The following is a 26,319-nucleotide window of genomic DNA, read 5'->3' as shown; positions in this document are numbered from 1 at the left end:
GCTTTTTTTTTTTTTTTTTGCTGCATCAGACATTATTTGTAGCACCTCCCATCCAATATCTGCAAAGAGCTTTGTGCTTTGTTACTTATGATAAGGAACGAAGTCTCCTCTTTCAAATTCTGTCCATTTTATCATGACGTTTAAACAATAAATGGCGTTTTGACGCTCTTAATTGTGATGTGATGGATCACTTTTCAAGCGGCAGCGCAGAGCGTGAGTCTTTTCTTCCACTTTAATACAAGTTATATCTTGAAAAACATGCATGAACATCAAAAGGTATGTTGAAAGATACAGTACAACTTACCGGAATGTATCATGTCTCATGTAATCACTTCTTATCTGTGTTTCAGACGTTTTTAAGACGTCAATAAAACAGCTTGTGAACAATGTCATATAACGTCACATTTATGTTTTCCAAAGTTCACAATTCCTTAGTTAGCTATAAATATATATATTTATAGCTATTATATACACTACAGATGATCTTATTAATTGTTATTTATATGTTTGAATAAATCTGCCATGAAGACAAGTGCTTATGAAAACTACCTGTTGTGCAACTTGCAAGCGGATTTGTAAACAACTCTGATTGGCCATTGTGTTGACGTGCTCTTCGGATATGTCTGTGATTGGCTACAATGGTCAATGCATGGGAGCATTTGAAAGCACACAGAAGTGTTTGAATTTGAAAGCGTTTGAAAGCAGGAACATTTGAAAGAAGGCATCTATCAGCTGACTGGTCCGCGATAGTCGCCTGCTTTCAAACATTCCCGTGTGTATCAGTGTAAGCCCTCAGTAAAGAGCATCATTGATAGGATCATTGATTGTATATTGGTATCTGCATCGTATGGAATCTTGTTTCCCCCATGAAAAAATAAAAGATAATTGCGACTTTATGTCCCGCATTTCTGACTTTTTTTCTCTTGCAATTTTGACTTTTTTCTCTGCAATTGCGAGTTTACATCTCACAATTCTGAGAAAAGAAAATATAAAGAGATATCTTTATATTTTCTTTTCTCAGAATTGTGAGATGTAAACTTGCAATTGTGAATTATAAAGTCAAATTCTGAGAAAAAAAGACTGACTTTACAACACGCAATTGCGACATTATATCATGCAATTCTGAAGGGAAAAAAAGACATGTAGACTTGCAATTGCTAGAAAAATGTCAGAATTGTGAGTAAAAAGTCTCAATTACCTTTTTCATCAATAAGGTCGTAGTTTTTGTTATTTTTGGACCAAAATGTATTTTCGATGCTTCAACAAATACTAACTAACCCACTGATGTCACATGGACTACTTTGATGATGTTTTTATTACCTTTCTGGACATGGACAGTGCACCGTACATACACTTTTAATGGAGGGACAGAAAGCTCTTGGACTAAATCTAAAATATCTTAAACTGTGTTCTGAAGATGAACTACTTATGGGTTTGGTCATTTAATGACATAATTTTCATTTTTGGCTGAACTAACCCTTTAAGAAAAAACTGCACATATTCTCATTTTATAGTTTACTTCACATTTTTAAGATTGAGAAACTATTGAGGAACCATCCCTGATACTCTGAGCCTGAGGTGGGAAAACTGTTTTTTGAAAGTTCAGCAGTAACCTTTTCAAGTCAAATGAAGATAATTGACATTTGATTCTGCAAAAGACTATTGTTTCTTGTTCGAACAGAGCATTTTTAAGCTGTCTTATACATCAAGCAGAATGAATTCCTCTCATTCAGCACAAAGATTTACATCTGTGCAAAGCAAATCAAAGGAGAAACCAAAAATCTGTTGGGGAGGAGGCACCGTATAGCCTCATACGACAAAAAGACAGCTTGGGTAGGTTAGAGGAGAGAGAGTGTGTATGTCCCTGATACGAGTGTGTGAGAGAGACTAAACACACACACATACGGAGCTGAACCGTGTGACCAGACAGGGGGGCGCTTCTATTGCTCGCAGAGCTGCATTTCTGTCTCTCGGTTGGTGTGTGTGTGTGTTTGAATCAACCACGTCAACATGCTCTGTGGGCTACGGAGAGAAGTGAAGACCAGTTTTGGTGAGAATCGCTCTTTATTGGATTCGTGATTGATTGTAAACTAAAAGTGGATCCTAGTTTTATAACAGATATGTGTGTGAATTCTCAATTGGGCAGTCTGACCAACGAGACGTGAAGTTGGCCAAAGTTTCTTTTCGAGATGGTCTGTTTGATCTTGGGTTGATTGTTCATTAAGTTTTGAATGAAAGTCTTATCTGCAGAAGTCAGTCTCTTAAGAGTTTAATGGCTGTTTGTGTTATAATGCCTAATGAATGACATTCAGGAATAGTAAGAGCTGAATATATGTTGTCTAGTGTGTACCTTGCAGATATTGTCCATTTTATACATGCTGATATTTTTTTTTCCCATTTGCTGTTATTGTATAAATAACATTTTACCTTTTAAAATGTACTACAACAAAGTACCATAGTATTATCATGGCTTCTCAGATATAGTACAATGGCAAAACTTATGAATCAGTCTAAAATAATTCATATTTCACCACAAATTTGAAAGAAAGGAACTGAGCACATTTCTCCCTCTCCAAATAATAGCTATATAATAATGTGAAAATTATTATTATGGTAGTATTTGTTGTAATTTATGCATTTACAAATAATAATAAATATCTATAAATATATTGTATATCTATCTATATCTATATATATAGATATATAATTTATTCTCTTTTTCTTTTCAGTTTTGGGGTGACATTTGACTTAGACTTGTTCTTAGTGTACCTTTTTTTTTTTTTTTTTTGAAGTTTCCTAGAGCATCATATAAATTCAATGGCATTTGAATACAGTAATTATCCAGTACCATGGCATACAGGTACCATGATACCATCATTGTACCACATTACCACAGTACTTTTTGTAAGGGTTGTGTAATGTGTAAGAATTCTTTCCTAAAGCTGCTGTTACTATGGTAATAAAGGGTCTTAAATATTAAATGCATGAGGCTGTCTGACTCTTTATATGTTGTAATTGCTGTTTCATATGTTCAAATCAACATACAGTAACATGTATGTTGATTCCCTCTGTGATCTGTTTTTGCTGCTTATGAATGACACAGTGTTTGGAGATGAAACCATATTTATGGGCTCTATTGAGCGAGTCAGGGGACGCTGATCTAATGAAGAGGAGCAGAGGAAGCCGTCACGCAACAGAGCTCAGTCTAATGCTCTCCCAGCGGGGGCTAGATGCAAAGAGAGTGTGCGTGTGTGTGTCTGTTAGTAATGATGCTTAGACACTAGCTGAGACTGAGAGATCTTATCATCCATAAGCATGCTTTGATTTTCTGTTACCTGAGCTGGTGCAAGTGTTTACACAACACGTTCTTCCATAATCCTGTGAACTATTACAATCCTGTAAAATATCACAATATCTGAAAATCTGCATTCGAATCTGCTGTTCTCTCTTAAAAATAAAGGCTCTTTATTGGCAATGAATCGATGGTTCCATGAAGAACCTTTAACAGACATAGAATCTTTCCATTCCACGAAAGGTTCTTTATCATGAAAAAAGGTTCTTTATGACATTAACATGTTCTACACGCTAAGACAAAATATTGTTCTTTTAAGAACTGTTCACTGAATGAACAGTCCATTTTTAACAGCCATGGACTTAAGCTATTTATCTTCACATCTTCTCTGTTCTTTTTTCTTCGAGTTTCTTCAAGCCTTGAGTTTCCGAGTTATTGGCGTGTCAGTGAAAAAACAGGGCAGAAGCAATGGACTGTATTGCTAAATTGTAACTAGCTAAATTGTATGAACAAAATTCGTTAATTCTAAAAGCTTAATATTTCATTGAACCCAATAACAATATTGTGCAACTATGATTAAATATATAACAATTTTCACTCTCAGTACCTTCATAGAGTGAATAAAATCACACATGATGTTCATTTTTAATTGATCATTTTGTAGAACTAGATCATTTTGCAGTAGTTTTGCACTGTGCATCAAGAACCTTCCTCAGTAACGAAACTTTAAAGTTGTAAAAAAAAAAAAAATAATAATTACTTGCATTTTACTTTTTTTTGTTCTTAGAATTCAAACATTTCCATTTTGCGAAATGAAGCATCCTAATGGCGAGCCAACTTTTTCTAATTTAAAAACACATTTTACTGAACCCAATAACAATATATTACAATTTTGCTTACAGCACATTTATAAATTGAATGAAGCCATGAAAAAACAAAAACACACCTAATTCGTATTTTTAATTTTTTATCTTGTAGAAGTAAAGTTCAAAAAGTTGTATTTTTGTACATTTTTATTATACATCACCATTTTCAACTAAAAACTGAAAACTTTTTATGCATTTTGGCCATGCATTTACATGATGATGGGGTTTTGGGGCATGAAAACACAAACTTTTGAAAAAAGGTTTCAAAGTGCAAGGTTTTCAAAACAATAACGTTATCATCTTTGTGTAAGCAACAAAAACGCAAATTGGTGCAAACGGTGACATCATGCATATGTATTACGTGTTCATTCTATAGGCGCGTAGTGTTTCTTTACAAAGTGACATCGCCCACTACTGGCCTGGCATGAATAATACAGCGTTTTTAGCCATTTTTGCGGATTTGTGTGAACAGGGACCTTTTTGACAATGTTGTCGTCTGTTCGTGGAAAAACTCAAAGGAAAAACTTTCCTGTTTTTAGTAGTGTTGTCAAAAGTACCGACTTCGGTACCTATCGGTACTGAAATTTAAAAAATGTGACGCTTTGAGAGCTGTTGAGTGGATTTGTAAACATCTCTGATTGGCCATTGTGTTGACGCGCTCATCGGATATGCCTGTGATTGGCTACAATGATCAACACATGGGAGCATTTGAAAGCACACGGAAGTGTTTGAATTTGAAATCGTTTTGAAAGTGGGAGCGCGAGCGATTGAAAGCAGGTGTCTAAGAGTGGAGCGATCCGCGATAGACGCCTGCTTTCAAACACTCCCTTGTGTATCTGTGTAAGCGCTTAGTGAAGAGATTAATTGATGACTATTTACAACGTTTTTACAGCGTTGATCATTGAAGCCTATCACAGACAGATGTTTACGAATCCACTCAACAGCGCTCAAAGTGTCACATTTTTTAAATTTTAGTAGCGACTAAGTACCGAAGTCGGTACTTTTGACAACACTAGTTTTTAGTACATCATTGTCATTTAAATGTACCCTCAATTGCGGTGACTCAGCTCGTAAATTCGTAAATACTGTAAGAACTTCCCAGGATGACTTGAACACACTAAATATTCTGTGGAACATGAAAAAAATTTTTCTTGTCAAATATTTTTACTCATGTCTCTAAACAGAAGCAACTTGTTATCTCAGACTTATATTATGCTGACACCTAGTGGTGTAGATGCCTCTTCACTCAAAATCAAAATCATTTTATAAATCATTTTTTTCTGCTTTTTTGATATAACTAGAAAATATCTCATTTTAGTGTACACCACTGGTTGAAAATAATCATCATCAAGAAACCTAAGTAACAAAGTGAGGCGTCATGTTTCAAATTTTACAAAATTTACTGCACTATTTTATAATCAAATCTTTATATTCTTGACAAAACGTTGTTGGAAAGGTCTGAAACCCAAGGTTTCATATTTGGACACTGTTTTGTAATAGGCATCAATTTTCTTTAGTCGAGTGTGGGTGTCAAGGGGTGGCTATTTTTGGTATAGCACCTAAACAAAATCTCACTAGAACCTCAAACTTTGTGATATCAACTTCAAATTTGGTGCAAAACTTGGCTAGACATAATGATTTTATAGCAATTTTAGAGTCCAAATTACTACTTCAAACTTCAATAACTTGTTTCACTTTCATTTTTTGATGTGCTATCACTTAATAATCTGCTCTGATACACGAGCTGGATTATTCAAAGCCCGACATTTGATTGAACCCAGTAACACTGAATATCAATGATAATTGCAATCAAATAATCCATCTTTAAGCATCTCAGCCCACTTCAAAAAACAGCGTTTACGCCAACGGCCACCTTTTTCCACCACCCACACAATGGTTTGACACAACTTATAATGTGGAAGAGCACAGCACCCTCCTTTGCTGTCTTTCCTGTGACTAATCTCCCATTTACATTGCTGGCATTTTGAAACCGCTCATTATACTAATTGTGCCTTGTTTGTCCAGATGCTGCTTTGCTTGTTGTATTGAGTTATTCAGAGGAAAGTGAGTTATAGCGATGGACAGTGGACTAGGTGTAATTATATGTTTTCGAAGTATAACTCTTTAAATAATAATGGGCGTAATCATCGCATATTTGTAGCGCTGTGAATTGCTTCGCAACTGTGGCAAGTAATGACAAGTTTGATGAGGAAAGATGCAGCAAGTGTTAAATGTGTCCTGAATTAGAACGCTTTGTCTTTCTCAGCGCCTCAGGGAGAATAATCCACAACTCTTTGCTCAATTAATAGTCTTTCTTTAGAATAAGCAACTCCTGGTGAATATGAAACAAGCTTTGTGCCAAGGATACAGCGTTCTTGTCACATAAAAGCTCTGTAATTGTCAGGAATTAATACATCTGTCACCCACAATTTTTGTGTAATTCTAAGTCTTTTGGGTTTCACTAAACCAGGGGAGTTTTATATATATATATCTTAGGGTCTCATCATCATTAGATTTATTTTATTGTTTTACAAGTAATTTTATTCTATTATAAAAGTGTATATTTTTATACATTTTAAATTCATGACTCTTACGCAAAAGAATGTCTAGGTGTGTTAAATGTTTTTATTAAATCAGCCAACTAATCTATATATTTTTTGTTAAATCAGTCAACCAATCTATATATTAATATTAATATAGCATATTCAGCTTTGTTTTCAATCCCACAAAATACAAAATAGGCGAATTGGACAGCCAATATTAACACGACAGAGGTTTGCTTGTACCTATCTGGCCATCTACTATGTCTTGATGACAGGTTGTTAGTCTGTCTGTTTAAATTTGCTGTGAATTATGGTCATGTCCTGAGGGTGGGAATGCATTACATCTCCCATGGTGAGCGGGAGACAGCCAGAAGGAAGGGTCAGGGGTTAACGTGCTGAAATTTGTTCCCTGTTAAACTCACCCCTGTTGTCAGACAAATAGCCCAAGCTGTCTGACATCACCTTATAATAGTCTTGGAAAGGCCATTTAATAGTGCATCATACATTTTTGCCAGGGCAATTTAGACTGTTCCTTTGGAGATTAAGCATATAACACCTAGGGATGTCATGAGAACTGATACTTCGGTACTAAGTCAGTATCTACACTTTAAAATCCTGGCGGTACTCATTTTTCTACAGTACCGTAAGTACCGATTGTACCCAACATTTATGAACTAAAGCATGAAGGATGAACCCAAACAGATTATCAGAGCAAATCAGTATTTTTAAACGTTCTTTGAGATGTAATTTCCCAAACAGTGTGAGTGACTCAGCTGTACCGTGTCTTCTCTCGCTCTCAAAATGGCTTCACATCCATAGTATCCGCATTGATTTTGCTATGCAAGCGAGCTGCATGGTGCAATACCAAACTTTAGTGCACATTGTTTTATAGCATGCCAATTTATAAACTCAAGTGATTTAAAACTATAAAGTATTCACACGCTCTCTGAGAGATGTTCCTCAGTCAGTGCGTTCTCAACCAAAGAGCACACACATAGCCGCCTATTGCAAGTGTCAGATTTCCGCAGCCTTATTACACATAAACGTTCAAATACAAACACAGTTTTGACACGTCAAAATGCCCGTCTTGGCGAATATTCATGTAAGCACAGTCTGTTTATGTGAATGTGAACAGCATGTGTAACAGCATATTGTCTCTGTCCATTAAAACCTGCTACTGTCTAGTGTCTACTATTGACTGTCTTTACAGTTACCTATGACTATGCAGAGTTATTTTATAGTTGATTTTTCAATTTCTGTGGTATTTTTACTTGAATATTACTGTTAGAACTACATAAAAAATACAGCATTGTTTAATTTGTATCTTTATTCTATTGTATTTATTTATGCTACTGCTTCTAGTGTGTTTATTCATTCTTGCTTTATTACTGAACATTGCAACATATTATTTCATAAATACATTGAATTATTTGAACATTTTGGTAAGATAAGTGTATTTTTCTTTTTAAAAAATATGTATATAGTTTTTTATAGTTCTGTAACCTGTTTTGAATCAATAGTCAAATAAATGCTAAATACAAAGCCATGACTAACAAGTTTCTAAACTATACTTGCAATTGATTCTAATAAGGTTTTATGTTAGGATGTTGCTATGCTAACAAAGTGGTATTCTAATAATAAATATATACAAAACACGCACAAACATTGAGTAAGTTGATACCACTGTCTGATTGCTAAGCTAACTAACTAATTGCTGAGCTGTTGCTAAGCTAACAATGTGGTTATGCCTAATATACAGCACACGCAAACACCCATTCAGTACATATCAGGACAAAACTGTTGTTCTCATGAAGTGCACATAGACTCAGTGCTCTAAAAAATACATAGAACACACAAACGCTGATGCTAAATAGATTCCACATTGCTAAGCTAACATAACAACATGATACAATAAGCTTAATATGTAGCCAATACAAATATCGGGAAAATTATAAAACCGAAGAGTCAACTCTCAATTGATTCCAGTATGGCTCGATGTTAGCATTTTGCTAAGCTAAAAACGTAGTATTCTAGAGAGCATATAAATACATAGTACACACAAATATCAGGTAAAATTTTATGATGTGTAATGCTACTTTTCAGTATTGTCAGTTTTGCAATGCATTCTGGGATTGACTATAATAAAAACAAGCAATGCTGCCTGTAGGGCTGCACAACGATTAATCATGATTAGTCGTTTGCAAAATAAAAGTCTGTGTTACGTAATATATGTGTGTGTTCTGTGTATAATAATTATGTATATATAAGTACATGCACATACATGTATATATTTAAGAAAAAAATAATATTTATATATAAAATATTTATATTTATATGTAATATAAAATATATATAAATATGTATATTTATACATGTATATATTTCATAAATTTATACACGTATGTGCATGTATTTATATATATATATATATATATATATATATATATATATATATATATATATATATATATATATATATATATATATATATATATATATATAATTATTATACACAGAACACACACATATATTACGTAACACAGACTTTTATTTTGCAAACTATTAATTGCGATTAATCGTTGTGCAGCCTTAGCTGCCTGTAATTTAGCTAAAAACAAGTAGGAGCTAATTTAGTCCCCCAAAAGGCATTCCTAGAACAAAATCATTCTCAGTTCCTGCGGTGTGATCGTGCCAAAAAGCGGGTACTTCTGTCTATAGTTCTAGGAACTTTGAAAACATTCCTCTGGTGTGAAAGCCACCATTATAGTTATTGTTCTTGAATGAGCCTTTACACCATATCTACACCATAGGCTATATCAGTATTAAAGTATTACATCTGAAAAAGCTGTCTACACTCAAAGAACAGAAATATAATTTAAAAAGAAAAAAAGAAAAAAAAAACTGACTGCTAACACCATTTGTTTCATAATTATGAAATAGCAGCACTCGGTTGTTTAAACCTTCTGGAAAAGGCTTTTAAAACACTGTCACGGCTAACCACCGTAATCATCCAGGGTCTCATTCAGAGACACTCTCAGGGAGCTGAAACCATACCGGCGGGGGCGTGTGTGTTCTGGAACATCATGGCAGCGAGGTTTCACCGCCCTTATGTCTAGGCATCTGAAATAAACGTTCTTTGAAACCATGTTGAGGTGAGTAGGAACCAGCAGTTTAGATCAAAGCACGTCTGCACAAACACCATGCTGGGAACTCTATGCCCTATGAGCGGCACAACATTGTCATCATGTGCATTGACATACTTTCCTTTAGGGATTATTGGTACAGAACTATGTGGTAAATGAATTTTGCAGGGTTTCTGGGCATGAACGAACTGGGACTGGAAGATTTCTAGAGTAGACGATTGGGGTTTAGGGAGTTGGGTCATTTTAAGTTCAGCAATCTGGAGAGATGTTCCTTGAATAAGTTTTAATACTTATACTTACTCCATTCCATTATTCTGTAGTTAATGATCCAAACCTTGTCATTGTTTACAGTATGTTCTTGAAGCTTTCTGAAGCCAAAGTCTTGATGGAAGGGTAGTTGGTAAAAGGGTTAATTGCGTTTGAATGCACTCAAACTGCTACAGTTTGTTTTTAAATATCCATTTGTTTAATGTAATGCAATAGCACTTAGCAATATAGGTACATTTAACCCAAACCAGTATTTTAAAGTACACCATTAAGCCTCACAGCTGCCAATCACATCCTTTCATGGGTGCACAGCTGTTCCTTTTAAATATGCATTGGATGTGCTTTGGACTAAACAAACAAGATGGTTTTCAAAGCAAACATGCTAATTAGCATTGCAGTGATGAAAAGTGAACATTTGTGATCCGTTACAAAACCTAGTGTGCTGCCTACCAAGACAACATTTGGCAGCTCCCTATTCCTAAATGTAGGTGGCAACCTCATGGTTCAGAGTAAGGTCAAACTCAGGTCAATAGGAACTATCAGTGACACAAGTGTACAAGTGACACACAACATTTTGTATGTATAGCCAATATACTGTATTTACAGCGAAAAGTTGGACCAACACCAAAGTCCAGACACTTCACAACCTTTATGCTAAGGAGGAAATCCTACGCAACTTTGAAAGAACCAAGCGAAACATGATTATGTATTTCTGCTTAGCTAGCGACACTGGGCATCAACCACATGGAAAACGCTATAATACTTTTTCGTACACTGTTTACTTTTTTTGTTTAACAGTTCTATCTAATAATGAATTATAACTATTAAACAGATTGTAAACTAATAGCTAAAGTCAAAATACCACAAATACCAAACCAACCTCTCTTTCTACATGGTTCTCCCATCTCCTCATCCAAAAGGGCCAAAGTACTTTACATCGTGTTGACATTTTTTATATTCAGAAAGAAATCAGATACTATGATGCGTAGTAAACACAGTGCAGCGCTTCCGGGTTCTGAGTCAGAACGCTGAATGACAGACATGAGTAATTAATGACAGAATTTTCTTTTTTGGGTGAACTTTACCAATATTTGCAGTGTATTGTGCATGACATGCTGCTCTAAGAACTTTATAAACGTTTTTATTTCCACTGCACGCATCTTTTGAATTTGAAAGTAAAAATTTGTTTTGTGTGAGCAGTGCTCACTTACCATTTTGAATATCAATCATGCTGATCACTTTCTTCATTCCAGGCAGCTTATGTTCTTATGAAAATATTTGCGTATTGGAATGTTCAGGTAATATGACGTAAAATCAGAACAGCCTTCTGTCTGAGCCGTCTTGACTTCTTTGCTCGCTTTCATCACTTTCTCTTAGTCTTAGTGAAGTTCACAACGTAATTTCGGGAGGAGTGAACCCATCTAATCTTTCAATTAGTGAAACTCAAACATAATCTCAAGAGGAGGGAACCCTAATCTTTCAATTACATCCAGAGCATATAAGCAGCTACTCACCCTGCTCTGGCATCAGTTGTTTCGATATCCCTCCACCTCGCCAACTCCACCACATAAATTAAGCATTTCATCTATCGTACTCCTCTTTCATGCAAGAGTAGTCCCTGGGGGGTGTATCCAAGCTCGAGTTGAAGCTGCTTCCTCGAGCCCCTCCACAGCGGACAGCAAGCCAAATACGCTTAACCTTATTAGCTTAAAGATTTTATGAGGAAACGAACTCGTGAATGTTCAGATTCATTTGCGAAAATGAAAAGCCAATCAGTCAATCTCTCTCACAGACTGCCCTGATGGCGATTCAACATGCTGACTTGAGCCGATGTGTAGAATAACTATTAAACTTGACAGACACCAAAGTGCCTTTCACTCGGCAGCCATCTTTGAAATGCCTCTCGGGCATCCAAGTGCAGCTTTTATCGTTTTAAATGGGCAAACATCAAATTCTCTTACGATTAAATTTCTTATTTGAAAACACCAATGAAATCTAACAACAGTATCATACAGACTGTTTCTTATGTTCAAATAGCATTTAAAAAAAGCTTGTTTTTCATGCTAGGCCAGCCAATGCACATGCGCATTCATCAGTGCGAGTTTGAGAACGCTTCCTGTTTCTATAGCAACTGCAGCTTCTAACGGCAGCTGCAGTGACGTGATGACTTTACTAATCAACGACTGGCTCTTTCACTTAGAAGGTGGGGCTTATTCACCATATTAGGTGTTGCAGTTTCCCTCATTCATAAGTAATAGGAGTGCACCATCTTCCTATATATATATATATATAGTCTTTTACAGACACTCACCGATGGCCCTGCATAAAGCCCAGGACACACTAAACTGATGTCAAAGAACTAGTGGTGACGAAAGTTGATTGTGTTGTTGCCTCTCATCAAAAAGCTGCGCTTGAATATGTAAGGGAATGACTGTCTATATCAGCAGTTATTAATAGTTTATTTTCGTCATTCAGAAAGGGAAATCAAAACAAGGACTGCAGATATACAGTCCGTAAACAAAGCAGTGGTTGCTTACAATCACTTATGCTTATTACTTTTTCCATTCCACTTGGCTTATTACGTTGTGAAAATATTCACGCATTCGAATGCTCAGGTAAGATGACATGAAATTACAACAGCCTCCTGTCTGTACCATCTTGACTTCTTTGCTCGTTTTTCATCACTTTTATTTGCTTTTATTTATGATCTGACTCATTCGCTAAGCTGAACAGCCAATCAGAGTTGCTGAAAAAAAAAAAAAAACCCTGACAGTGTCCGACTAAAACCAATGGTGTGGAACACACCAAAAAAACTAAGCCAACCGGCGCCCAAAATCAGCCCGACATTGCCCAATGGCTGTCGGCTTGGTGTATCATGGCCCTTATTTTTGTCATGTGATCGATTGCACCTTGTATGTAAATTTGTTTGTGGGTGCACATTGAATTTGCAAGATCAGTTACTATCATGTGTTTGCATCTTGTTGGTGTTTCTTGGAAAGTTTGAATGTGTGAGTTTCTTATTTGTGTTTGTGTGTTTTTGCAATCAGTGTGTGGAGCACATATCACCCAAGTCACAGGTTTCTTTCCTGGGCAAAGCTTCTGGCTGTTTGGTGCTGATAATGGGGAGTAATTACTGGAGGACGTGGAGTTTAAACAAAGAGAGACTTGAGCTCTCTCAGATTATAGCTACCGCATCTTCAGCTTAATTAGAGCCATTCATTTGAGCAATTTATTTTAAAAAAGAGTCACTAAACTGTGTCCTTGCTGAATAGTCTGCATTCACAATAGTCTTTGAATACAACAGTTTCTGGTGTATCATGATCTGCATATTGTTATAGTAATGTGGTATTTTGTTCTTTAATGTGCAATAATTACTTAGCGGTGCTTTCTAATGAAAACCACTAATATCGCTCATGAATTATACCTCAAATTGTTCAGCAAATCGTTGCGCTGTTACTTTTCTAAGCATAAATATATGTGTGTGTGTGTGTGTGTGTGTGTGTGATAGAAACTAGGGCACCAAGTTATCCAGAACTTCTCCTTTTACCTCCCAAAACAGAAAAGGTGCATTATATTATTTGGCATATGTTATGACTGTAAACTGTAAAATGTTTTTTGTTTGCTTGTTTTTTTTTTTTTTTTTTTTTTTTAATCTTTATGCATGTAGCTTCGATTTCCTTCCAGACCCTGCAGAAGCCTTCACCCAGGTGAAGCTAGGATTATTTTTATTTTATTTGCCCATTTTTTGTGGAATGGCACTTCAGTGCATGACAAAAACAGATGACTGTGTGCTTTGCGAGTTAGGTACCCGTCACAGCTAAATCGCTTCCTTTGATAGGTGACTCGTGAAGGTTTCCAAAACCCTTGAGCAAGCGGATTAGACGAATGGCGCTCATCACTGTGAATGCCGATATGCTGGAGTTTTCTGTAGGCTGGGAGGGAGTTTTGTTGGTTTGGTCTTGTGCTAGTGGTGGAAGCTAATCCCACCGTTGAGCCCTGTCAGTAATAACTTTCACAAATACAATAATAAACACTTTAGATTGCTTCCTGCAGACTGGCCTTGCATTCTCACTAAGGCATGTACATTTTTTAGCACTTGTCTGGTCTCATTCTGTCCTTCCTTGGTGAGCTGTTCAATGTATTCTATTCCATTTTTATTTGGTTTGGTCACACAACATGTCACATAAGGGGATTCATGATTGCTGGAGCTTGAATGTATTGCTGCATTGCGTCCTGTCCTAATGAGGGTGTGTTTTGAGGTGTGCAGTTCAATGAAAAGTCAGCGTCCAAATAGAATGGAATTTAGTTTGTATTATGGTAATTTAGTGGTGCTTGCTAGGGCTTATGAATTTGAACAAACCTCTAACCCTAAGCATTTAACTTTTCACATAAATTAATAGTGAAGAATACTGACATTGAATGAATGGAATAAAACAATTTAAGAGACCAGAAAATCTGAGGGTGGGCTGCATTGACTTGGGCTATTAAGTAACCACCTAGCAGCCACCCAGCACACCCTAACAACCACATAATAATGTGTTAAACCCACTCAAACATAGTTAAACAGAAGTTGCATCCCAAATGACGCACTATACACTATGCACTTGTGCACTATGCACTTATCCATGTAGTGCGTGAATTGTATAAGGTTATTTTGTCATTTAACAACGGAGTCCGATCCTCCCTTCCTCTCCACTACGTAATTAAAGCTGCGACAGTTGAGTGCACAAAGTGTCCAACATTCCACACTTCGTTTTTTCTGTTAATTTAGTGCATCATCCGGGTATTTAAAGTGCATTTTTTCTTTTTGGAATTTTCTGTGTGAATGCACTACTTGCACTATTTATACTTAAAAACGTCATAGAATAGTGCATAAGTATGCGAGGTGGGACGCACCTAGTGTTAAACATGCTAAAAGCATCAGTACACAATGTGTTAATCATACTAGAAACCCCATTAGAACACCCTGACAACAGTATAGCAGCAAGCTAAACATGATAAAAACACCTCAGAACAGCCTAACTGTATAACTGTTAATCATACTAAAACCCCCTCGGAAAACAACTGGATAGCAATAAGCTAAACATGCTAAAAACAATCAGAAAAGCCTAAAAATCACATTGCAGTGTGCTAAGCATGATAGAAAAATCCTAAAACAGCATATCACATGCTGGAACCCCTCAGAACACCCTAACAACAGCATAACAACATGCTAAAATCCACCTGAACAACTGTATAGCATGTGCTAATCATGTAAAAAAAACTCACAGCACCCAAACAACAGCATAACAACAACCTAAAATTCTTCAGAACACCCTAACAACCACATAATAGCATGTGTGCTAAAGCCCCTCAGAACATGTTTACAGCCATATAACATGCTAAAATTCCCTAGAACACCCTTTACAACCATATAGCAGCATGCTAAGCATGCTAAAACCCCCCACAACACCAAAACAACAGCATAACAACATTTTGTTTCTCCTCAGAACACCTGAACAACCGTATAGCAATGTGCTAATCATGCTAAAAGCCCATCTGAATACCTTAACAACCACATAACAACATTTTAAACATGCTAAAGCCCCTCAGAACACTCTAGTGGAAAACCGTGCTAAAACACGTGCTGAACAACCACATAATACTGTGACTAAAGCATATGACGGTATGTGGAATTTTGCACAGTCGAGCACCACACACACATTAGGAAGCTCTTCAGAAAATCTTTCTTTTAATATTTTAACAAGTTGAGCTTTCATACAGGATTTACTAAATAGGTTGCTTTTATATGTAAGGTTTTTAAAATATGTGACAATTCCAAAAAAGCACTGATGGGAATGGAAAGTTCTGCGCGTGATCTACTGACGACAAACAATTTAAAGAACACAGACACAGCCGAATCATTCCCATAATGACCAACGCAATCTACCAAGAGCTTCACAAATTAGTGTCTGGTTTAAGACGTGCTTTTAAATAATGGTGCAGATACCAGTAAATTGACGAGCACAAACCTTATTAAATCGCATTAAATAATTCATTCAAATACTCTCCTTTCACAAATTTAGCATCTGTAAGGGAAACTCCTATAATTGCATATGCAATAAGGTCAGCCGCAAACATAACCCTGTCCACGCCGTTTCAGCACAAATTTTTCACTCCGTGTCTTTAGTAAATCCTGACAGTAGTTTTTTTTTTAATGGCAAAAGAGGGTTTGCACTGATGCAAGCTAGCAAATCTGGCCTTTTGTCTTTAATTGAAGGAAAGTCACAAGCTTTGAACTTATTAGTATCATAACAATGGTGGCAACAGGTTGTTGGCTGAATACATTAATGGTGTTTGTCCTGCTGGCGTTAAAAGATGAACTGAATTGTGCCAAGCATAAGGAAGCTCCAGAGACGCTTAGTCCTGAAGAGCCCAGTGCATGAGGGGAAAATCCTAATTTATGTAGGAACTTTGAAGAAATTAAAACTATGCTGCTCATGAATATTTTATCCGCTCAAAATGAAACGAGTGCATTCAGGCATTCGCCTTGACAGAAAACAATCTAAAAGACGTTTGTCATACAAATGCTTTCTATAACAAATGATTTGGTTTCTCTGATTATTACTGTTAGCATGTCCCTGGATGCTGATACTTACTACAGTCAAAAAGACAGTTCACTGTGTAGAGGTGACAGAAATATAATACACTGCATTCATTGTGGACTGTTTCCTCTAAGGTCTTTTTAGTGATTATGTGTCTCTCACCCTACAGATGATGGGCCGTATTCTAAGGGGAACAAGGACTCGACGGGAGCAGAAAACACACTCACATCCAGAAGACAAAGCATCCCAGGTACGCCTGACTACCTGTCTATCCCTTCTCTTTGTGCCCACACGAATACTCCCACCGTAGGGTGATCCAGCCTCGCTCCTCTCCTTCAGTGTCTTTTGATCTTGGGGACTGTGTCTGTGTCTTTTTCCATTGGGGATGTTTGAGTTCTTCTTGCCACATTGGTTTCGATGGCTGTTTGAGATGCAGAAGACTGGGGGTTTGAGGGTGTTGTTACAGCTTTATCCAGATGTTTCCTGCGGTTCTCGAGAAGTGTTTGTCTGAGTCATTCTGCTACTGTAGCTGGAAGCAATTGCTGATCCAAGACCTCTTTCTTCTTTAAAGCTAATTGGATTAGCTGAGTCAACTCAAAGTGTTACTTTGAAAAAGTTTCAAAATGACGTCCAAATTTAAAGCATAACAGGCATTTTCAAATGTTATTTTACATGTTGTAAAATACTTGTTTTTGGTTTTCATTAAGCTAATGTGATCCTTTTGTGTGTAGCCTATAACCTACTGTACATGTTATGCATCCGAAACAGTTGTAACTGTTATTTCATGCAAAACTAATGCAATTTTTTTTTTATATTCTTATACTAACCAAGGCTGCATTTATTTGATCATAAATATACAGTAATATTTAAATATTATTACAATTTAAAATAACTGTTTTCTCTTTGAATATATTTCAAAATGTAATTTATTCATGTGATGCAAAGCTGAATTTTCAGTCTTCAGTGTCACATAATCCTTCTGGTTGTTTATGTTGATTTACTGCTCAGAAACATTTCTTATTATAAAAAATGTTGAAACATCGGGCTGCTTAATATTTATGTGGGAACCATGAAACACATTTTTAGGATTCTTTGATTAATAGAAAGTGGAAAAGAACTGCATTTATTTGAAATTATAAATGTCTTTACTGTCACTTTTAATCAATTTAATGTATCCTTGTTGAATGGAAATATTTAATTTCTAAAGAAAAAAATAAATAAATCTTACCAACCCCAAAAATATAATATGATATAACATACAGGTGCTGGTCATATAATTAGAATATCATGAAAAAGTTCATTTTTTTATTGTAAATTATTTTTAAAAATTAAACTTTCATATATTCTAGATTCCCTACATGTAAAGTAAAACATTTCAAAAGTTTTTTATTTTTTTTATTTATTTTTTTTATTTTGATGATTAGAGCATACAGCTCATGAAAGTCCAAAATCTAGTATCTCAAAATATTAGAATATTTCCTAAGATCAATCAAAATTGGATTTTCAAAAAAGAAAAGTTCAAGTTCTTTAAAGTATGTTTATTTGTACACTCAATACTTGGTCGGCAGCAAATAATACAGCAAATGACTTGCTCCTAGCACAAATTACAGCATCAGTGAAGTGTGGCATGGAAGTGATCAGCCTGTGGCACTGCTGAGGCACTATTGAGCCTTCAGATCATCTGTATATTGTTGGATCGACTGTTTCTCATCTTTCTCTTGAAAATATCTAATAGATTCAGGGGTCAGGCATGTTGGCTTGCCAATAAAACACATTACTATCATGATCTGCAAACCACTTGGAAGGGGTTTTTGCACTGTAGGCAGGTGCTAAAGTCCTGCTGGAAAAGGAAATCAGCATCTCCATAAAGCTTGTCAGCAGATGGAAGCATAAAGTGCTCCAAAATCTCCTGGAAGATGGCTGCATTGACTTTGCACTTGATAAAACACAATGGACCAACACCAGCAGATGTCACGGCCCCCCCAAATCATTACTAACTTCAGAAACTTCCCACTAGACTTCAAGCAGCTTGGATTCTGTGCCTCTCCAGTCTTCCTTCAGACTCTGGGACCATGATTTCAACATGAAATGCAAAATTTACTTTTATCTGAAAAGAGGACTTTCGACCACTGTTCACTGTCCAGTTCTTTATCTCTTTAGCCCAGGTAAGATGCTTCTGACATTGTTTCTGTTTCAGAAGTGGCTTGGTAGTCCTTTTCCTGAAGATGTCTGAGTGTGGTGACTCTTGATGCGCTGACTCCGGCTTCATTCTACTCATTGTGAAGCTCTCCCAAGTGTTTGAATCGGCTTTACTTGACAGTATTCTCAAGCTTGTGGTCATGCCTGTTGCTTGTGCACCTTTGCCTACCCAATTTCTTCCTTCTAGTCAACTTTGCATTCAATATGCTTTGATACATCACTCTGTAAACAGCCACCACATTCAGTAATGACCATCTGTGACTTACTCTCTTTGTGGAGGGTGTCAATGATTGTCTCCTGGACCATTGCCATGTCAGCAGTCTTCCCCATTAGTGTGGTTTCAAAGAACAAGAGATACCCGGAATTTATACTGTAGGGATGGTCATTTAATGAAACTCAAATTTAAATATTCTAATATTTTGAGATACTGGATTTTGGACTTTCATTAGCTGTAGCTCTAATCATCAAATTTAAAAAAAGAAAAAAAAAAAAAACTTTTGAAATGTTTTACTTTACATGTAGGGAATCTAGTATAAATTGAAGTTTCATTTTTTAAAAATAATTTACAATAAAAAAATGAACTTTTTCATGATATTCTAATTATATGACCAGCACCTGTAATATAATATACAGAGGCTTCATAATTTTTTTTTTTTTAACCAAAATTGACAAAATGACATATTAAGGCTATTTCCGGATGGATATTACAAGAATCATCATCATAGTTTTAAAAGATGGAGCTGTGTGCAATCATCCATTACATTTTTACTTGTGGAAGACATTGTAGTTCCAATCTGTTCACATTTAAACCCACACAGACACTGATTAGATTAGGCTCTGTGAGAGATTTCATGACACAGTTGGATTCAAAAGTGTAGCATAACAATATCTGCTGCAATACAGTGTTTAATTTATGTTTTCTTTCATGTATCTCTTGGTTTGTATTTTTTTGTTTAGGAATTCATATAGTCACAGCATGAGCTAAAGATTAGTGCAAGTTAGTTGTGTTGTAACATTTTAAAACAATCTCAAGCATTTGTAATATTGAGAATTCATAATATTTCTCATCTTTAGTTAGATGGGGAAACACAGCTCATTTGCATATCCCATATAATTTCTGAGACTATCTGAGAGATTTAGTGTCATAAAACCATGTTGCCATCAGTGCCGATTCTGTCTCTTGTGTATGTGTATGTGTGTGTGTGTGTTTGTCTGTTGTGTTTCTGGGCAGAAGAACTGCGTGGGGTTACGCTGGTTGAGCTGATTAAGAAAGAGGGAAGCACTTTGGGTCTCACCATCTCAGGCGGCACAGACAAAGACGGCAAACCACGCGTCTCCAACCTGCGGCCGGGTGGCCTTGCGGCGAGGTGAGGACTGGATCTGAAGTCAATGCAACCTCACAAATTAATGCAGAAAATAACATTCATTTTGACTTAAACTTTACCAGCCAATCACATAATGACAAAGTGATCACCTGACTTGCAATTTAAGTGTGTTAATGCTCACTAATGTGACACGTACTTGTTTTGCATTAGGATTTCTGTTTTGACACATTACAGAATGCAGCAGTAAAAATCAAGTGTGAAATTACATGTGCCACAACTTAAAAAAAACAAATGTCTTTTTTTGTGTATTGTTTGCATTAGCTAATATGTAGCTAAGAAAAAACTGACCATTGAATATGCTAATTTATGCTAGTGTTGTGACACAATTGTTGGGATGCACATTTCGGAATTCAACAGTGCAAAATGTGTAGTAAGATGTGTCATTACTTAAAATTGCATCTTATTGTTACAAACATCTTTTTTTTTCTTGTTTCATATTGTATGAGTTAACTAATATGCACACAACTTTCAAGGGTCATACATACTCTCATAGATTCACCTCACATGGTACAGGTATATAAACAGTAAATTCAGCGTTTGTGAAATGCTGAGAGAAAACACAACAATTTGAGTGAAGAAGAGACCGTTTCATTCTTAATTTTATAGTCCGAAATGTCCAATCAGTATAAACTCTACAGTACAGTTTGCAATACGAAGATGCGCAATGCAAGAAGTCAGATGCTGTGTTCATCCAAACAATGACACTGGCACTGCACATACGCAAATAAGAACGTTAACCCTGGGTTCAGGAGTGTACAGTATGAAATGTCAGCATCCAAATACCAAGGATTAATTGTTAACTCCGGATATATTAAGTGTGAAACGTGAAGCAAGATAACCAAGGATTCCGTTTATGCAGGGTTTAAAATAACCCAAGGTTAACTATTTAAAGTGTGAAAAGCCCATCTGGGTAACTTGCTTAGCATTATTCAAACTGTTGTTCTACCATAGTCGACTTAGAAAGAAACAGCGCATTTATGCTAATGCTTGCTAATGTAGCAACATGTAGTCGTGTTACATTACATACTTAACATTAATGTTTAGCATTAGCATTTTTTTGTTACTGTGGCAGTAAGCCTCAATACTCAAGTGATCGACACAATTATTCTATTAAACAGGTAGCTGGCTATAAGCTAAACATAGCAGCAATTTAGCTGGCTATAAGCTAAACATAGCAGCAATTTAGCTAGCTTTAGCTAATTTGCTTAAACTGTTGTTCTGCCATTACAGTCATTGACCAGAAAGAGTGACAGTAGAAGCAGTCACTTTCTGCAAGATTTACTTGTGTTGCAGTAAATATTACATTCTGATTTACATTTCAAAACATAACAGTGCCTAAAATCGAGCGTGTAGCTAGAAAATGTCATTCTCATACAAAGGTAGATATGTTGTGATAAATTGCCATTAAATTTCTTTTCCCACATTCTCACTGATTAAACTCATTTCAGCGATGTGCAGGATGTATCAAAGTTTTCCCATCTTGAGTAATTTCTTCTTTCCTTGTGGCTGGTATGAGGATGTTATGGAGCACGTCTAGGCTGATGACACATTTTGTCAGGCATCATTGTGCAAGCTCATGTACGCCCAGAGGACAAAGGGAATGAATAGCATTCATTTGTCTAATTAGCATCTAAATGAGCGTATTTATACTCCCAGTGGAGTGTTCAACAACAGATAAAGAGTTCTTACTTTGCATTTACTTTCCATTCAAAATATAATTGTTTTCTCTGTTTTTGTGACCATTGATGGAAAGCTTCTCTGGACCGTCAGACGTCATCTTGTTAATTTCTCTACATTAACTGTTGAATGCTAACAAAGCTAATTAAGTCAAATGTTTGAAAAACTATGTGCCAAAATGTTTGCAGTTATTAGCTAAACTGTTTAATTACTATATTTTAAGTAATTACAATACAAAAACCATGGTGTTTACCTCACTCTTGCTAATTTTACTGTTAGGGATTTCAACAAACCCATAACTCTTCCAAGTACTATTCTGTGATTATTCAGTTAAATTTGATATGTCTTAGGAGTGATCAACTCAATGTGGGCGATTACATCAAGTCAGTCAATGGCATCAACCTGACCAAGCTGCGTCACGACGAGATCATCAGTCTGTTAAAGAATGTAGGCGAGCGTGTTGTGCTGGAAGTGGAATATGAACTGCCTTCAGCTGGTAGGAAGTTGAGTATTCTGACTTTTGCCTGTGTTGTGGCATGTCCATGTCAATTTAACCATGGTCTCAAACAATCCCAGTCCTCATGAGTGAATCATTTTTTTGCCTCAGTATGTAGCCAAAATGGAAGTGCACTTCAGGTTGTGTATATATAATTATACACAGAATGCATGGCTGCATGTTGAAAGCATTTTCTGATGTTAAAGTTTTTTTCTCCTATTTCACCTTAATATCCAGAGTCATCTGTAAGTAAACCACTGGGTTGTCGAAAAGTTAAATGCTTTGATATCAAAATCATTGTGGCCATAGCAACATTAGCTTGACCAATGGGGTGAATTCAGAAGTAAACATACCAAATGCCCTACTCATTCCAAAGGACAGGGCTCTTGAAGTAGGAACTTTGGAAGGAGCAGGGCATATGCAGTTCACAATATAGCCATTTGGAACACACTTCACTTGGTGAAGAGAGAAATGGATTCTTTTGTTGTCCTACAAATGGCTTGCCCTTCCCGATGTGCCCTTCAAGGGCACAAAAGCACCATTTGGAATTTGCCCTTCTGTTGCTGTGACCCCAGAAATAACACACTTCTCCCCCATCTGCCATTGGTCAGGCAAATGGATAGTCAAGCCCCAAACTCACGCCATTGATTGAACCATTGTTGCTGGCTCAGGCTGGTTCAGGTGTGATTCTCAAACAAACAGAACAATGTCTTGAAAGCACCACATAGTGCACTTTTTGGTGATATTAGCCTACAAATGGCTTATTTATTACAAAGATTACATTACATTACAAAGACCCCATGCAATAGTTTTGACAAAGGCAATATCATGATCACTGAGATATCTCTGATACATTGCCCAGAGGTGTGTTTCCCAAACAAACAAGACAACTTGCTGCTTAGCTACTGTACACAAATGCATCATTGGAAAAAATGAATGCTCTAGTTACTCACATAACCCTGGTTCCCTGAGATAACGGGAATGAGCATTGCATCAGTTTTAGCTGTCTCTTATGGGGAAAACTCCTGTTTTCTCTGAATCCTGAAGCCTGATTGGGTCACTTGCACAGACAAATAGCGTTTCAGCCTGCCAAAAGGGGCGTTGTTGACTGTCTATATCAGTCACAATGGAACAGATCAGAATCTTTCGACTGACCAGCACCTAGCATGACTCGCTGGAGGTCTAGTAGCAAGTCAAGCTACGCAATGCTTGTTCCCATAATCTCAGGGAACCAGGGTTACGTGTAGTATAGCTTGAAGCTTGAAGCCACTCGAATGAGGACCCCTCTTACAGCTGTATAGGGAGGGGCTAAGACTGCATTTACACGAAATGTACTTATTAGACTGACAGCACCCATGCCTGAAGAGCAGAGATGTCAAGGTTGTAAAATCTGATAAAAGAGGAAGGGTGAGGACCAACCTGCCGCCGCACAGATGTCTGCAATCGAGACTCCACTGGAACAAGCCCAAGAGGATATAGGGACATACCTCTAGTGGAGTAGGCCCTCACTCCTAAGGGGCACAACAAGTCCACTGACTTGTAAGCCAGTGCTATCACATCTACATTCCATCTGGAAAGTTTTTGCTTTGAAATTGGCAGCCCTTTAGTGTGCCCTCCGAAGCTGACAAACAGCTTTGATTGCCGAAACTGGCTAGAGTGCTCAATATACACTCTGAGAGCCCTTATAGGAAAGACTGGATCAGGTGCCTGTTCGTCTTCCGCGAGTGGAAGAGCTAATAGTGTAATCACCTGCGTTCTAAACAGGCTAGAAAGCACTTTTGGCACGTAACCCTTTCTTGGCCTAAGGACCACTTTACTGTCATTAGAGCCAAACTCCAAGCAGGATGGCTGCAGGGGAGATCGCTGAATCAGCTTGCTTGCTGAGTGTTGTCAGTCCACTGTTAGGCTCGTTCGACGTGAGAAGAGGCGGGAGAGAGCGGCTTTAGTCTTCTTTGGGCAGCGAGATGATCTTCACGCTGAAGGAGAAAGATTCTTATCTGATGGCGTTCCAGTGTGACTGATGTAGACAGTCAACCCCGTCCCATTAGGAAGGCTGATGGCATGCAGGTGGTGGAATAATAACTTAATCGGTTTGAGATCGAATTAATGTCAGATTGCAGGCAAACATGGCATCTGAGGACTACTTCATTATTTTTGTGCTCCATTGTTTTGCTTTAATTCGAGATGTTTGAGTTAATGGTGGGGTTTCCTCTTAAGTCATACTTCGTCTGAATATAGAAAATAGATAAAGAAATAGATTGTATTTTACGTTACCTTGCTTTATTGTGCACAGGAGCATGATGTAAGTCCACACGTCATGCTAAAAAGAAATTCTGCCTCTAACCACAGGTCGAGAGCTGTAGTTCCAATCATGCAACTGTCCGATGCGGTTTGCAAATGTTCGTTAGAACTTTAGGTTTGGGAATCAGGAAATCATTGAACTATGTAGGTAATAATGGAACTTGCCACCATATTTGGCTAATACTAAAAAGAAACCACTTCTAATCACGTTGAGATTTGTAGTTCCAATCACACAAATTTGCGATGCTGTATGTGAATGTTCGTTAAAACTACGGTTTCAGGAATCAACAAATCATTGAACTATGTTGGTAATGATGAACTTGTGACCATAGTTGGCTAATAATGTTTTTGGGAAATGCACCCCAGGCCAATTTATTAGCAGAATTTTGATCGATTGGACCAGAATTTGATCGATTGGAATTGATCAACTGGTAATTTTTCAATCTTAAACAAAAATGTTCGTCAACCTTATAAACAAATATTTTTTTTTTTTTTTTGTGTTTTAGTGAATTTCAAATACATGTTGTAAAATATGCCATCATTAAAGGGATAGTTTGCCCAAAAAATTACCCCATGATTTACTCACCCTCAAGCCATCCAAGGTGTATATGACTTTCTTCTTTCAGACGAATACAGTCAGAGTTATATTAGAAAATGTCTTGGCTCTTCCAAGCTTTATAATGCCAGTGAATGGGGGGCCCGATTTTGAAGCCAAAAAAGTGCATCCATCCATCATAAAAGTACTCCACACGGCTTTGGGGGGTTAATAAAGGCCTTCTGAAGCAAAGATGCTTTTTTGTAAAAAAAATAAAAATAAAAAAATCCATATTTAAACTTTATAAACTAAAATAACTCGCTTCCAGCAGATAAACATATGCATACTGCGCAAGACTTGCGCCACAAGAGTAATCCGTAACGCAATGTATGACGTAGGATGCAGGAGTTGCGTAAGCTTAGACGCCTATTGTGATTTAAACAAATAGGGCTGTGCAACAAACTCAAGCTCCCCTTCTCTTATATCAAAATCCTCTTCTTCTCTTATATCTAAACTTCTATTTCATGACCGGTGTTTTGTTTTGCTCTATCCTTCACTTTCGTAATTATTTTACAAAAACACATCGCTTTGCTTCAGAAGGCCTTATAATTGATGCATGCTCTTTTTTTTTTATTATTCAAAATCGGGCCCCCTATTCACTGCCATTATAAAGCTTAGAAGAGCCAGGATATTTTTAAATATTTCTCTGATTGTGGTCGTCTGAAAGAATATAGTCATATACACCTAGGATGGCTTGAGGGTGAGTAAATCATGGGATAATTTTTGGGTGAACTAACCCTTTAAGGTCTATTATGAATATATCTGCATTTTATGCCGTCTATTTTCTGACCATTTGCCAGCCATTTCTAGATTGTCTCAGATTGGCATGTGTGATGATATATTGTGATCGTTAGCCAGTCTATCTATCTTGTGCATGACAGATAAATTGTATGGTTTATAAGCTCAGTGTTTCTGGCTGACCTTCTGCTGAACGTCAGTTTGCATCTGGGCTTATTTATCTGATTGTCTCT

The 26,319-nt window shown here is 36.7% G+C and overlaps 1 protein-coding gene across 1 annotated transcript in view; it reads left to right on the top strand.

Moving 5' to 3' along the window:
• The window catches only part of grip2b (glutamate receptor interacting protein 2b), a 176,164-nt gene that overhangs the window by 95,375 nt on the left and 54,470 nt on the right, over positions 1 to 26,319 (top strand). The window contains exons 2-4 of the mRNA XM_067398526.1: positions 16,865 to 16,945; positions 20,126 to 20,261; positions 22,307 to 22,452. Of these exons, the coding sequence (XP_067254627.1) occupies positions 16,865 to 16,945; positions 20,126 to 20,261; positions 22,307 to 22,452 (363 nt within the window). The remainder of the gene's footprint in view (positions 1 to 16,864; positions 16,946 to 20,125; positions 20,262 to 22,306; positions 22,453 to 26,319) is intronic.

Source organism: Chanodichthys erythropterus, chromosome 10 (genome assembly GCF_024489055.1).
Source record: "Chanodichthys erythropterus isolate Z2021 chromosome 10, ASM2448905v1, whole genome shotgun sequence".
Taxonomy (NCBI): domain Eukaryota; kingdom Metazoa; phylum Chordata; class Actinopteri; order Cypriniformes; family Xenocyprididae; genus Chanodichthys; species Chanodichthys erythropterus.
This window is presented reverse-complemented; position numbering and strand designations above follow the sequence as displayed.